The sequence below is a fragment of the Hylobates moloch genome, unplaced genomic scaffold (assembly GCF_009828535.3).
Source record: "Hylobates moloch isolate HMO894 unplaced genomic scaffold, HMol_V3 SCAFFOLD_22, whole genome shotgun sequence".
Taxonomy (NCBI): Eukaryota; Metazoa; Chordata; class Mammalia; order Primates; family Hylobatidae; genus Hylobates; species Hylobates moloch.
The window spans coordinates 8,476,766-8,492,208 of NW_026652297.1; the positions used below are offsets into that span (position 1 = coordinate 8,476,766).

Below are 15,443 nucleotides of genomic sequence, written 5' to 3' on the forward strand. Positions count from 1 at the left end.
CTCAGCCTCCCGAGTAGCTGGGATTACAGGCATGTGCACCATGCCTGGCTAATTTTGTATTTTTAGTAGAGATGGAGTTTCTCCATGTTGGTCAGGCTGGTCTCAAACTCCCGACCTCAGGTAATCCGCCCGCCTCAGCCTCCCAAAGTGCTGGGATTATAGGTGTGAGCCACTGCACCCAGCCCAGGTCATTTCATATTAAAATTATTGTAAAGCAATGGGACTACATGTGATCATATAGTGAGTGCATGGATAGCAAATATATAAGGACCAAGGTCTGAGCACAGGGATTCTCCAACAAAAAGATGGAAAGCAAGAGAAGCCATAAAGGACACTCAAAGAATGGGCAAAGAAAGGAAGAAAAGAGTTATCCTGATGATCTGGAGGCCCAGGTGAAGAAAGTGTTTCAAGGAGAAGTGATCAATTGTGTCACATGTTACTGAGAAGTGACTCACAAACACAGCAGAGATTATAGATAGGGAAGAGGTTGCCCTCTTACAGAGGCATTACTAAACGTGTATTCAAATACTTACATTTTAAATTTTCTCATTTTACATGTCTCTGATGACAACAGTTTTTTTGTGAAGAGTTACTTTTGTCTTATCCACTCTTTATTAGGTCTCTTATAGTTGCAAATTATCGAAACCCTATCAAAACAGCTTAACACAAAAAGTGGAATGTATCAACTTATGTAATTGGAAAGTCTAGAGGCTGCTTCAAACACATCTAGATTCTGGGGATCAAACGATGATGTCGGGGTCTGTCTTCTTCCATCTTTAGGCCTTCTGTATGGTGGCATAATGGCTTGCACTGGCCTCATAATACTTGTCTCGGAAGGAGAGAGGGAACTTTTGTTTTTTAAAGAGATGGCATCTGGCTATGTTGCCCAGGCTGGTCTCAAACGCCTGGCTTCAAGGGATCTGCCTGACTTGGCCTCCCATAGTGCTGGGATTACAGGTGTGAGCCACTGCACCTGGCCCCTTTTTAGTATTTATGTTTCAAAATCTATGGAGGAGCTTGAGTTGACCTTGCTTAAACTCCGTGGAGAAGGAAGTGGGATACGGTAAGTGGCCAGGCTTTGAGTCATGAGCCCATTTGTGCTGCATGGCACGGTTGAGCCTCTAAGATTAATTGTCCTACTAGAACTACATGAGATGTAGGATTGATCATTTTGCAAAAGGAAGAGGTGAGGAGCTGGCAACATATTTATTGTATCTGGGGTAAAATTGCTATCAAATAGTATCTAGTATCCAGTGATATTCTTCTAGACCAAAAATGCAGTTGTGTTCTAATTTAAGCAGTAATACAGTAAAGAATTTGAAATATAATTTTTGAGGGTTTTTTTTTGCCTCGTCAATGAATCTTTAAGAAAAACATGTAGGCTGTAATACTCATTATGGAAAAATTAGAAAATACAGATAAAGAAAAGAAAAAATAGCCTAGAGACTGTCAGCAAAATTTTGCTTAGGAAGATATCTGATTTGTATACAAATTTGTATATATAGCAATCAAAATGTATAGACATTGGCCCAGCACGATGGCTCACGCCTGTAATCCCAGCACTTTGGGAGGCCAAGGCAGGTGGATACTTGAGGTCAGGAGTTTGCAACCAGCCTGGCCAACATGGTAAAACCCCATCTCTACTAAAAATACAAAAATTAGCTGGTCGTGGTGGCAGTGTGCCTGTAATCCCAGCTACTTGGGCCAGAGGGGGCTGAGGCAAGATAATCACTTGAACCTGGGAGGCGGAGGTTGCAGTGAGCTGAGATCATGCCACTGCACTCTAGCCTGGGCAATAGGGACTGTAAAGTGCTGGGTTTATGGGCATGAGCCACCGTGCCTGGCTACTATTTAATTTCTGTGATGAATGCATTTTCTTATCTTGATATCTCTGGAACATCATTTTAAGTGTCTATTTTATTTTAGTTTAGTTTAGTTTAGTTTGAGACAGGGTCTTGCTCTGTTGCCCTGGCTGGAGTGCAGTGGTGTGATCATGGCTCACTGCAGCCTCGACCTCTTGGGCTCAAGCGATGCTCCCACCTCAGCCTCTCCAGTAGTGGAACTACAGGCACCTTGCCCACCTAATTTCTTCTGTTTTTTGTAGAGCCAGGATCTCACTATGTTCCTTAATGCTGGTCTCAAACTCTTGGGCTCAAGCAATCTTCCTGCCTTAGCCTCCCTAGGTGCTGCTATTACAGGCATGAGCCATGGTGCCTGGTCTAAGTGGCTATTTTATATTATTTATTGTATGGATATTACACTAGTTTCCTAATATTGACCATTAAGTTACTTCTGCTTTTTTCCTTTTTGGAACATTTTGTCTATTTTTGCTCACTCATCTTATTATTTCCAGAAGACAAAATTCTACGAAATTACTGAGCCAAAGTGTGTATAATTTTTTAGAGCTTTTGATTCATATTGCTAAGATTGCACAGATTTATATATATACTTGTGGTATATGAAAGTGACATTTCTTTTTATATGTTTATAAATCTTTGCCAATTTAATCAGCAAAAACTGTGTGCAATTTATTACATTTCTCTAATTACTAGTTAGGTAAACTAACATTCTGTATGTTTATTGGTCATTTGCATTTCTCTTTTGCATATGGTCTATGTCAGGGTTGAAGTATTGGAAGCCATTGCCATTTGGATGACAACCCACACTCAAATATTGCTTTGCCATATTAACAGATATATTTTTGCCAAATTAACAGATATATTTACATAATCATTTGACTTGATCCTGTGAGCTCTTTAGTTTGTCTTGCACATACGTTCTATCATTCCCATTCCATGATCACCTTGCCCGTGAAAGGTAGAGCTTAACTGAGCACAGATGATCTTACTCTGAACTTTATCTTTCAGTAATGTTATGTCAGTCAGAAATGTTGAATATCAATGAAATTACAATATTATTAGTGAATATGATCTGATTCTTTTTTTTTTTTTTTTTTTTTGAGATGGAGTCTTGCTCTGTCACCCAGGCTGGAGTGCAGTGGCGCAATCTCAGCTCACCGCAAGCTCCGCCTCCCGGGTTCACGCCATTCTCCTGCCTCATCCTCTCTGAGTAGCTGGGACTACAGGGGCACGCCACCATGCCCAGCTAATTTTTTTGTATTTTTAGTAGAGACGGGGTTTCACCGTGGTCTCGATCTCCTGACCTCGTGATCTGCCCGCCTCGGCCTCCCAAAGTGCTGGGATTACAAGCATGAGCCACCGCGCCCGGCCCTGATTCTTAAAAATTGAACTTAGATACTTTGAATTCAGTAGATGCATAGTGACTGCTTATATAGTACACAACACAGCATTGGAATACCCAGATATTGTTCCACTACAGTAACCATTTTATATATATGTATCTTAAAACATCATGTTTTATACCTTAAATACAGACAATACAATTTATTTTTAAAAATTGAGAAGAGGAATACTCAGCATATTTTCTTCAGGACATGATTAGGCAAATAATTTAATATGAAATATGGGTTCACTTTTTTCTCTTGTTCATTGAAAGATAGGTCCTTTTTAAATAGGTAGAATAAGGGAAGAATGGCTAATATTTTAGGATGCTTTCGCTAGCCAACTTTTTCTACTCTCAAATAATACAGTTTTTTTGAATCTTTACAAAGTGTTTGTGATAGTAGAAATTAATACATATTTTGAAGTTTTAATTAAATATATTTTGGGTTTATAGATAAGCTTTAAATACAAACACCTCCCCTCCATCTATGAGACTAAGATTAGCATGCAGTATTGACTCACAGTTGACTTTTATCTTTTTGGAGTACAATTTGTTGGTTATTAAGATGCAGGTGTACAACTGCTTAAAAAGTTTCCACATTCGTTGGCTGTTTTACTCTGCAGAAGTTGGATATTATTAAGAGCAGGTGTTTAAGCATAACTGTAACCCAGTAACTGAACTCTCTATTATGAATATGTGGTTTTAGTTGAGGTTTTTGCCATTATTGTTGTATAATAACAAAAAGGTATAAACTGATCCTTTTGAAGTTATTATAGTACATGTATTTAAGTGGTTATATTGTATCAAGCATGGAATTTATTAAAGGCTGTCTTTGCCTTCTTTGCTTTCTTTTTAAAGTAGAACACCAACAAGTTTTGCCTCTGTCATCTTTCTATAGCAGAAGAGTTTAAAAAGGAGGGGGGAGTTAGTAGTAATGGCATAATAAACTCTTCAACAAATCAACAAGTTGGATATTTAACATTATTTGTGAGCAACTCTGAAGAGCCATAACATATAGTTATTTGTTGCAAATTTTGTTGGAAAGTATTGTCTTTATTTCTAACTGAAAACTGATAAGAAGCTAGACAAAGTTAAGTGTCTGCACTATTATCTACATAGAATTAAGAGGCCATTTTCTAGATGACTTAGTCTCAGCTACTGTCATAAAAATTTGATGATGATAGATTCTAGAGATAGATTTGCATCAAAATCACTTGTTAGGATATGAAAAATATGTAGAACTATTACTGCTAACATACTTCTTGACAGAAAGAAACAGCTATTAGTAGAGCATTTGAATTCTTAGTAGAGCATTGAATTATCAAATAATGAAATAATTAGCTCTTACATTGATATTATAAACTATCAAACAATCCCTTATGAAAAATATAAATATGGCCAGGCGTGGTGGCTCACGCCTGTAATCCCAGTACTTTGGGAGGCCGAGACGGGTGGATCACTTGAGGACAGGAGTTCAAGACTAGCCTGACCAACAGGGTGAAACCCTGTCTCTACTGAAAATACATAATTAGCTGGGTGTGGTGATACACGCCTGTAATCCGAGCTACTTGGGAGGTTGAGGCAGGAGAATTGCTTGAACCCGGGACGCAGAGGTTACAGTGAGCCGAGATTGTGCCATTGCACTCCAGCCTGAGCAACAAAAATGAAACTCCGTCTGAAAAAAACAAGAAAAATATAAGTAGTCAGTGTTTAAAACAATAAGTGGATAGTTATAAAGTTATAAAGCTTTGTGTGCTTTAAAATCTTTTCAGATTGCTGGAGATCTGATGTGCTACACAGTGATGATAATTAATAGTACTGTATTGTGTGCTTGTCATTTGCTAAAAGGATAGATCTTAAATTGAATCTTTGCAATGCACATATACACAATAATAGCTATATAGAGGTAATGGATATGTCAGCTTGACTGTGGTGATCATTTTACAATGTATACATATATCAAAACATCAAGATGTACACCTTAAATGTATGCCATTTTTATATATCAATGATATCTCAGTAAAGGGGTTAAAAAATCCTTTCCATGTGGTAGTACCTTGAAAGTATAGTTTGAGGGCTGGGCGTGGTGACTGGTGCCTGTAATCCCAGCACTTTGGGAAGCTAAGGTGGGCGGATCACTTGAGGTCAGGAGTTCGAGACCAGCCTGGACAACGTGGTGAAACCCCTTCTCTACTAAAAATACAAAAATTAGTTGGGTGTGGTGGCAGGTGCCTGTAATCCCAGCTACCTGGGAGGCTGAGGCAGGAGAATCACTTGAACCCGGGAGGCAGAGGTTGTAGTGAGCCAAGATGGTGCCATTGCACTCCAGCCTGGGCCACAAGAGTGAAACTCCATCTCAAAAAAAAAAAAAAAAAAAAAAAAAAAAAAGTATAGTTTGAGGTATCGTACCACAAACTTGTGATGTTACAAGTTAGTGTAATGTAACAAAATTGTAATGTTTCAAGGTTACAAATCTTCAATGCTTACAAAAAGTATTTGATAGTAATAATAGAGCCAATTTTTGGATGTTTGCATTCTGCCAAGTTTTCAAAAATTGAGGGTTTTTTTTTCCTCCAGGCTTTGTAATATATTTCTAATATTCTGTTTGATGATATTACTGTATTCAGCTCTGTGAGGCCAAGTAGTGTAGTGGATAGTACCTTAAATGAAATAAATTATCTAAAAGTGAATTCATAAATACTTGCTGTGAGTAGTCCCTCAAATATAATACTGACAGTAACATATGCTAACATGGATTGAGCAGTATGTGCCAAATACTGTGCCATATACTTTACATGAATTATCTCATTTAGTCTTTATAACAACCTGAATTGGTAAGTACTGGTATCACCCTCCAATTTACAGATGAGGAAATTGCATGACTTGACCAAGGCCAAACCCCTAGTAGGCTTGATGGTCCAGAATATGAATCCAAGCAGTTGGACTTGAGGCCAATGTATTTTACTTCTGCATTGTGGTATTAATGGTCTTTATTTGATTCCTCACATGTCATAGTATTGAAAGCATTTTAGATAGTGATTAAGAATAGTACAAATTAAGGGCAACAGTGAGGATGGAATTTTGAAATATCTATTGGCAACTTCATGGCTGCCACATTACTTAGTTGCTTTCAAAGAACTGTCAGTAAAATCTATAAAATCTCAGTTCTGCTCATAAGTAATAGTATTTCATTAATTTTTATCTTAAGCTGGACAATTCATATTCCCCTCACCTTTTTTTTTTTTGAGACAGGGTCTCACTCTGTCATCCAGGCTGGAGTGCAGTGGCATGATCTCAGCTCACTGCAACACCTCTGCCTCCCAGGCTCAAGCGATCCTCCCGCCTCAGCCTCCCAAGTAGTTGGGACTACAGGCAATATTTTTCCCCTTTTAAATAATGTGTCAACATTTCATTTTAAAATAATACTCCTGTGGTTAATATAATTAATTCATCTTATGTGGCTATATATATTTGATATGGACGCCCGGTGGAAGATATAAAATAGCTTGTTAAGTGAACACATACTACTTAATATTCTATTTTTAACTTTTTAAACGGTTTTATTCAGGTTGGTTTGACTTCCACAAATGCAGAAGTAAGAGGATTTATAGATCAGAATCTCAGTCCAACAAAAGGTAAGGATTATTGAATAAAAATTTTCTGAATTAAGTTAGTTTTATTGCATTTGTTTTGTAAAATATGCAGCTACATCAATTACTTTATGTATAATAATTTTATGATATTAGCACGTTGTTCCATGCCACATAACTTGTGTTGTATGAAAGTCATTTACCTCTGACAGACGGAGGATTTTTGTGTGTGATTTTTCTCTTTCCTAAGAGATCTCTAAGATCCCTTATCAATGATCTTATTACAATTGAAACTATTCAGACCACTTTTTTCTTGATTTTCTTGTTTGAGAGTCCTACTTTCAAATGGTTTCAGTTGTAAGGAAGTACAGTAGAGAAAATACATATATATATATGTTTTCTATATTTTATATATGTGTGTATGTGTGTATTTCTTTGACTAATATATGTCTTGCTGGAAGAATGCTTATATCAGAAATCTGGCCCACTGGCTTGGTGCAGTGGCTCACACCTGTAATCCCAGCACTTTGGGAGGTCGAGGCAGAAGGATCACTTGAGCCCAGGAGTCTGAGACCAGCCTGGGTAACATAGTGAGACTCTGTCTTTACAAAAACTTAGCCGGGCATGGTGGTGTGTACCTGTAGTCCCAGCTACTCAGGAGGCCAGTGTAGGAGGATTGCTTGAGCCTGGAAGGTTGAGGCTGCAGTGAGCCATAATCATGCGACTGTACACCAGCCTGGGTGACAGAATGAGACCCTGTCTCAAAAAAAAAAAATATTCTGACCCACTAGTACAAGAACTTACACAGGAACCAGCAGTATCTTTCAACATGCCTCCTTGAACAGTATCTTGTGGCATATAGAGATACATGCTGAAATGTCTACAGATGAAATTATATGATGTCTGGAATTGGCTTCAAAATAATTCACCAGGAGAAGGAGGGTAAAGTGGGTGGTATTACAGATAAAACAATATTGTCTTAAGTTGATTATTTGTTTAAGTTAGGTAATATTTCTGTGGGGTTTCATTATTCCTTTCCTTTCTCTTTTGTGTGTATTTGAAATTTTTCATTATAAACTGTAGGAACAAGATCTATTACAATACAAATAGCTATGAGAGAAACATCAGCTTCCTTAAAGGGTTTATGTTTAAGGTGGGAGATGTACTCTAGAGCAGGGGTCCCCAATTCCCGGGCTGTGGGTTCATGGCCTGTTAGGAACCAGGCTGCATAGCAGGAGGTGAGCAGCCAGCAAGTGAGCATTAGATTCTCATAGGAGGGCGAACCCTATTGTGAACTGCACATGGGAGGGATCTAGGTTGTGCAGTCCTTAAGAGAATTTAATGCCTGATTATCTGAGGTGGAACAGTTTCATCCTGAAACCATCCATCTCTCTCCACCCCCATCCATGGAAAAATTGTCTTCCACAAAACTGGTCCCTGGTACCAAAAAAGGTTGGGGACCACTGTTCTAGAGAGCAGGCTAGAGACATTTATATTCCAATATAAAAATGTCTAGCTTAATTTTTTTTTTTTTTTTTTTGGTGGCAGAGTCTCACTCTATTGCCCAGGCTCGAGTGCAGTGGCATGATCTTGGCTCACTGCAACCTACACTTCCCGGGTTCAAGTGATTCTCCTCCCTCAGCCTCCTGAGTAGATGGGATTACAGGCACATGCCACAATGTCCGGCTACTTTTTGTATTTTTGGTTGAGACAGGGTTTCCAGGGTTTCACCTTGTTGGCCAGGTTTAAGCCACCACACCTGGCCTAGCTTAATAATACTAATAGTCCGTGGGAATGATTCTGAGAGTTAAGGTATGTATTATGAGGCCATTTAAGAGATACTTTAAGCCTCAATGCTCCTCATTTTTTTTTCCCACATGACAACATTCATAGAAAATGATAACATTTGTGGGATGCACTAGGGCTAAACAAAAAGGCTGCTTAAGGTCAGGATTAAGCTACCTAGAAGCTTCAGCTGCCCCAGGCCACTCCAGACTGCCATGAGGGCTGAGGGACTCCGTACTTTTGTATACCCATAGTTTATTCACAACACATAACTGGGAATCTCTGCTCTAATAAAATATAGTAATCAGGTCAGGGGAAGGAAGTGGGAACCACAAGCTTCGTAGATGTGGAAGACTATGATATTGAGTATTGCAATAATGAGAATAATGGAATGATGCAGCAACCTTGAAAATAAAAGAGAGGATAGCAAGTCATAAAGGGGAGAAGTGACATAGAAAAATGCTTTTGGCTGGGCATGGTCGCTCACACCTGTAACCAGCACTATGGGGGGCCAAGGTGGGCAGATCACCTGAGGTAAGGAGTTTGAGACCAGCCTGAGCAACATGGTAAAACCCCGTCTCTACTAAAAGTACAAATATTAGCCAGGTGTGGTGGCAGGCGTCTGTAATCCCAGCTACTGCGGAGGCTGAGGCAAGAGAATCACTTGAACCCAGGAGGCAGAGGCTGCAGTGAGCTGAGATCACGCCATTGCACTCCAGCCTGGGCAACGAAATGAGAGTCTGTCTCCAAAAAAAAAAAAAAAAAAAAAAAAAAAAAAGAAAGAAAAATGCTTTCAAAAGACAGAAGACAAAGAAAGAGAATGGGGGTTTAGGTGAGAAAGGTTGTCTTTGATGGTAGAATAGGCGTCTGAAGGGTAAGTACTAGTTATAAATGTTAGCCTGGACAGATGTTAATACCAGTAAAGTTTAGTTACAGAGTAAAACCTTCTCAGTTTGTTTGACTTTATAGAACAAATGGAGAGGAAGACAAAGAATCATTTAAGAGTGGACTAGAGAGGTCAGGTTTTGAAATAGCTATATGATGTGTTTGTTTTTGAGACAGGTTTTGCTATGCCCAGGGTGGTTTTGAACTCCTGGAGTTCAAGCCTCTGGAGTAGCTGAGACTACAGGCATGTGTCACTGCACCTGGCTGAAATAATTATATGTTTTAAAAGAAAACTGTTGCTCTTCTTTGAGCTGTTAGCTAGTAACAGCGGAAGTAACTTCATGTTAAGTGAACCAACAACATTTGGAAGAGATTTCTTTTAAATATTTTTAATTGGTAAAATTCGGTTAATATTTGTTACAGGCCCAAGATGAGAGTTGTATTGGAAGTGAGATGTAGAAAAGTATTTTTCTTAATTGAAATGATGATGTAGCAATGATATTATAGAAACTTTTGAAAAATAGAAAAAAATTCTACCTTTCTAATACAACCTTTTCTTTTTTGTAATTATATAATTATGTTTTAAAGTTATAAAACTGGTATATATTATAGTTGTCTACTTTCCTTTTTTGACTGAATCTAAAAAACACACTTTCCATGTTTTGACATTTATAAATACCTTTCTTAGAGCTTCATACTGTTTCATTGTGCTTATGAGTAATGATTTATTAAACATTTTTTCATTTCCTTATTGTTGGATATTTGTCTTTTTTGTTGGTTATATATGATGCATATATATTTCTAGATATGATATAAACCTATGATGTTGGACATCATAATGAATCGTTAATCAGCTAAGTTTTTGTTTCTTTTTATTTATTAAGATAAGTACTCAGAAGTGCAGTTACTGGGTCACTTCCCTGCCTAATTAAACCCTTTTAAGCAACTTCCTATTTAAATTAAAATAAAATCCCAAATCCCTTACCTGCAACACCCTGAAGTTAGGTCCTGAAGTTAGGTTCATTTTTTTTCCTACCATTTTTCCTCTGTGTTCTTCACATATGACAATTTTCATTAATCTATCTTCAAGTTAGCTTATTTTTTTCAGTTATCACTATTCTATTAATCCTAGCCAATGATTTTTTTTTTCAGACATTGCATTTTTCAGTTCGAGAATTTCCATTGGGTTCTTTATGTTTTTTTTTTTTCTACTGAGGAGAGAGGGCGAAAGCACAAATGCAAGAGCATTGACAAAGAAATTGTAGAATGTTAGAGCAGCACTGAACTCATTTGAGGTTAAAGATCTGAAATCCTGCTGGGTGTGGTGACTCACGCCTGTAATCCCAGCATTTTGGGAGGCTGAGGTCAGGAGTTTGAGACCAGCCTGACCAACATGGGGAAACCCTGTCTCTACTAAAAAATACAAAAATTAGCTGGGCATGGTGGTGGGTACCTGTAATCCCAGCTGCTTGGGAGGCTGAGGCAGGAGAATCGCTTGAACCAGGGAGGCAGAGGTTGCAGTGAGCCAAGATCACGTCATTGCACTCCAGCCTGGGTGACAGAGCAAGACTCTGTCAAAAAAAAAAAGATATTAAATCCAGGAGGTCGACTACTTTTGTCCAGCAGCACTAATAAGAAAGATAGCTGGTCTGGGCACAGTAGCTCATGCCTATGATCCCAGCACCCTGGGAGACTGAGGTGGAGGGATTTCCTGAGTCCAGGAATTTGAGGCTGCAGTGAGCTATGATTGCACAACTGCATTCCAGCCTGGGTGACAGAGCATGACCCTGTCTCAAAAAAAAAAAAAAAAAAAAAAGAAAGACCTGGCACGGTGGCTCATACCTATAATTCCAGCACTTTGGGAAGCCAAGGCATGCGGATCTCTTGAGCCCAGGAGTTCGAGCCCCCAGCCTAGCCAACATGGTGAAACCCTGTCTCTACTAAAAATACAGAAATTAGCCAGGTGTGGTGGCGCATGCCTGTGATCCCGGCTACTCGGGTGGCAGAGACACAAGAATCACCTGAACCCGGGAGGTGGAGGTTGCAGTGCATCAAGATCGCGCCACCTCACTCCAGCCTGGGGGAATAGAGTGAAACTCTGTGTCAAAAAAAAGAGAAAAAAGAAAAAACAAAGATAGCTGGACTGTTCCAGGGTTGGGTTATATCCAGCCAGTACTACAGAAGGGAAAACAGTGTAGATGTGAGACACGTATAAAGAAAGATTGTTTTGTGGTAAGAAATGAGACCTGAGAGGTAGGCCACGTTCTTTCATTGATTCAGCAAATATTTATTGAATAGTACTTACTTACTGTGTGCCAGGCATTTTTCTAGGTGCTAAGGATAAACAAGGAATAGAACAAAGTCCCATCCCTCATGGAGCTTACATTCTGGTGAGGAAGATAGATTACAAATACATACACATAAAAGACTGGTTATGTGAAAAAATCTATATATCAGGGTATAGGACTGAGGATAAAATAGCAAGGAGATTCAGCTTTAGATGGGGTGGGTCAGAGAAGAATGCACCGAGGAAGTAACAATGTAGCAGAGGAGGTGACTACACAGTAGAGACCTAGATAATGAAGTTATTACTCATAATCTGTAATGCTAATTAGACTGTGACTTAATGAATCAGTAAAGAAGTATGCAAAATAGGCTGGGTGCCGTGGCTCATGCATATAATCCCAACACTTTGGGAGGCCAAGACGGGTGGATTGCTTGAGCTCAGCAGTTCAAGACCAGCCTGGGCAACATGGCAAAACCCCGCCTCTACAAAAATTACAAAAAAATTAGTTGGTGTGGTGGTATGTACCTGTAGTCCCAGCTTCTCTGGAGGCTGAGGCAGGAGGATCACTTGAGCCTGGAAGGTGGAAGTTGCAGTGAGCTGAGATCGTGCCACTGAACTCCAGCCTAGGTGACAGAGTGAGTCCCTGTCTCAAAAAAAAAAAAAAAAGAAGTATGTGAAATAATAAGAAATGCAGTCATGTGCTGCATAATGATATTTCAGTCAATAACGGATGGCTATCCAGTGGTGGTCCTATAAGATAATAGTGTGTTTTTACTGTACCTTTTCTGTGTTTAGCTATGTTTAGGTACACAAATACTTACCATGTGTTACAGTTGCCTACAGTATTCAGTACAGTAACATACTACACATTTAGGTTTGTGTAAGTATACTCCATGATGTTTGTACAACAATGAAATCGCCTAACAAAGCATTTCTCATTTCTCAGAACTTATCCCCATTGCCAGTTGACACATGACTACATATATTAGTCTCTGCCCCTACTCTCTGGCACAGAACTCTTATAACCCTTGTAATTTCCTGAATGATAGGGGTGCTAGGAGAATCATTTGTCTTATCATTTGATCGCTGCCCTGATTCCTGAGACAGAGTTCCTAATACCCCTGTAGATAGGAGTACTAGGAGTATCTTTTGTTGTAATATTTGGTCTTTGACCCTAGTTTGTGACACAGAACTCCTAAGACCTTTGTAATTTCCTGAGTGATAGGAGCATCTGATACAGAGCTTCTAAATCCCTCAGGATTTCCTGGGTAATTAGGAGTGACTTTTGTACAAATGAGGTGACCCTTGGTGGGCTCCTGGATGGGGGCTAGTCACCAGAAAGATAAAGCCACGATTGTAAGCTTGAAGCTTTCAGCTCTACCCTCTATCCATTGGAGATGGGAGAAGGGCTGGAAATTGAGTTAATAATTAATCATACCTCTGTGATGAAGCCTCCATAAAAATCCCTGAACTGTAAAGTTTGGAGAGTTTCCAGGTTGATGCAGACACCCATGTGTCAGGAGGGTGGCGCACCCCAACTCTGGGGACAGAAGCTTCTGAGCTTGGAGCCCTTCCACACCTTGCCCTATGTATTTCTTCATCTGGCTGTTGATCTTGTTCATCTGTGTCCTTTGTTATATCCTTTAAAATTTAACTGATAAACATAAGTAAAGTGCTTCCCTTTTGCTAGCGTTTTGTGAGCCACTCTAGCAAATTAATCAAACCTGAGTAGGGAGTTTGGGGAACCCCAATTTATAGCTGGTTGGTCAGAAGCAGAGGTTACAACCTGGTGCTTGCAACTGGCATGTGAAGTGGGGGACGGTATTATGGCTCTGAGCCCTTAACCAGTGGAATCTGATGTGATCTCCTGGTAGTGTCAGAATTTATTTCTTGCTAGTAGGGAGAAATCCCCACACATTTTGGTGACCAGAGGCAAAGTGTTTTGTGTTAAATGGTGTACAAGAGTTGGAAAAACACTTTGTTTTTTTTTTCCCATCCTTAATAAAGTGATACCATCAGAAAGAGAACCCTAGAAGCAGAATATAGACAAAACCAGAAGTGGAGGTGATCCTGAAGAGAGAGAGGCAGTAAGTTCTCAGAAGTTACCACCAAATCCAGGTGAAAAAGAACAAGGGCGGAAGATAGTGACAGAAGGGAAGGGAAAGAAATGATAAGCATGAATAATATTTTAAAAGTAGATTTGGTGACTGAGGTTTGGTCACCTCAGTCAGAGGCAAGGTACTAATCAAGGTAGATTGCTGGGATTGCAGTTTGATTGACTGAGTAGATAATGGGTAGAGATTTCCCATCCATTCTCTGTTTTACCAGCAGAACCCTTTTCCCAAGTAAAATCTTACATGGAATCCAATATATCAGTTAGACAAAATGAGGCTAATGTGGGTGGCGGACCTGGAGCTTCCTGAGGTTATTAGCAATACTTCTAAAGGGAAGTAGGACAAGAGGTGTTACATGCACATACCCTGAAGAGCTCTTTTTTAAGATTTAACTGTTTCCAGCTTCCCTTGTCCTTGCCCTCAGATATACAGTTGGCAGGGGAAATTTTTGTTACTTTTCCCCCTTAATAAAAGAGTAATAAATGCTCATTAAAAAATACAAAGAAAAATGAGAAAAATACAAAATCTAGTTCAAATACACAAGACTAAAACAAGATATTTTCTTTTATTATTTTTTATGTGCAGCTTAAAAATAAGGTTATAATCATATTTATTTCTAATATTTTAAAGTTTTGATTAAAAATTTTTTAAAGTTTTTGTGGGTACATAATGCGTATACATATATATTTATGGAGTACTTGAGTTATTTTGATATGGACATACTTTATCAAATGTGTAATAATCACATTGTGGTAAATGGAGTATCCATCCGCTCAAGCATTTGTCCTTTGTGGTTACAAACAATCCAGTTATCTCTTTTAGTTATTTATAAATGTATAATTAAATTATTGACTGGCTGGGTGCAATGGCACATGCCTGTAATCCCAACACTTTGGGAGGCAGGCGGATCACTTGAGGTCAGGAGTCTGAGACCAGCCTGGCCAGCATGGTGAAACCCTGTCTCTACTAAAAATATAAAAATTAGCAGAGTGTGATAGCACTCGCTTGTAATCCCAGCTACTTGGGAGGCTGAGGTGGGAGACTTGCTTGAATCTGAGAGGTAGAGGTTGCATTGAGCTGAGATCACACCACTGCACTCTGGCCTGGGTGACAGAGCAAGTCTCTGTCTCAAAAAAAAAAAATCAAATATCAAATATTATTTATTCTTTCTGGTTTTTTTTTTTTGTACTCGTTAATCACCCTCACTCCCCCTGCCATCACTGCCACACCACTATGTTTCCCAGCCTCTGATAACCATAGTTCATTTTCTGTCTCCACGTGTTCAGTTGTTTTAGTTTTTAGCACCCACAAATAAGTAAGAACATGTGAAGTTTATCTTTCCATGCCTTGCTTATTTCACTTGACATAATGACCTCTGGTTCCTTCCATGTTGTGAATGACAGGATCTCATTTTTTTTAATGGCCGAATAGTACTCCACTGTGTACATGTACCACATTTTCTTTGTCCATTTGTCTGTTAATGGACACTTAGATTGCTTCTAAATCTTGGCTATTGTGAATAGTGCTGCAAAAAACATG

General features: G+C 39.0%; 1 protein-coding gene across 7 annotated transcripts in view; it reads left to right on the forward strand.

Moving 5' to 3' along the window:
- Window positions 1-15,443, forward strand: part of TFDP2 (transcription factor Dp-2) — a 193,162-nt gene that overhangs the window by 52,415 nt on the left and 125,304 nt on the right. For 5 of the 7 annotated variants that reach the window (XM_058433376.1, XM_058433375.1, XM_032143360.2 and 2 more), the window contains one exon: window positions 6,812-6,878. The exons of the other annotated variants lie outside the window; for them this stretch is intronic. Coding sequence is in view for 3 of the 5 variants with exons in the window: in XM_058433375.1 (XP_058289358.1) it covers window positions 6,812-6,878 (67 nt within the window). In the remaining 2 variants the exon portion in view is untranslated. Of the gene's footprint in view, window positions 1-6,811; window positions 6,879-15,443 lie in introns of those variants that run through there. 7 annotated transcript variants of the gene reach the window in all.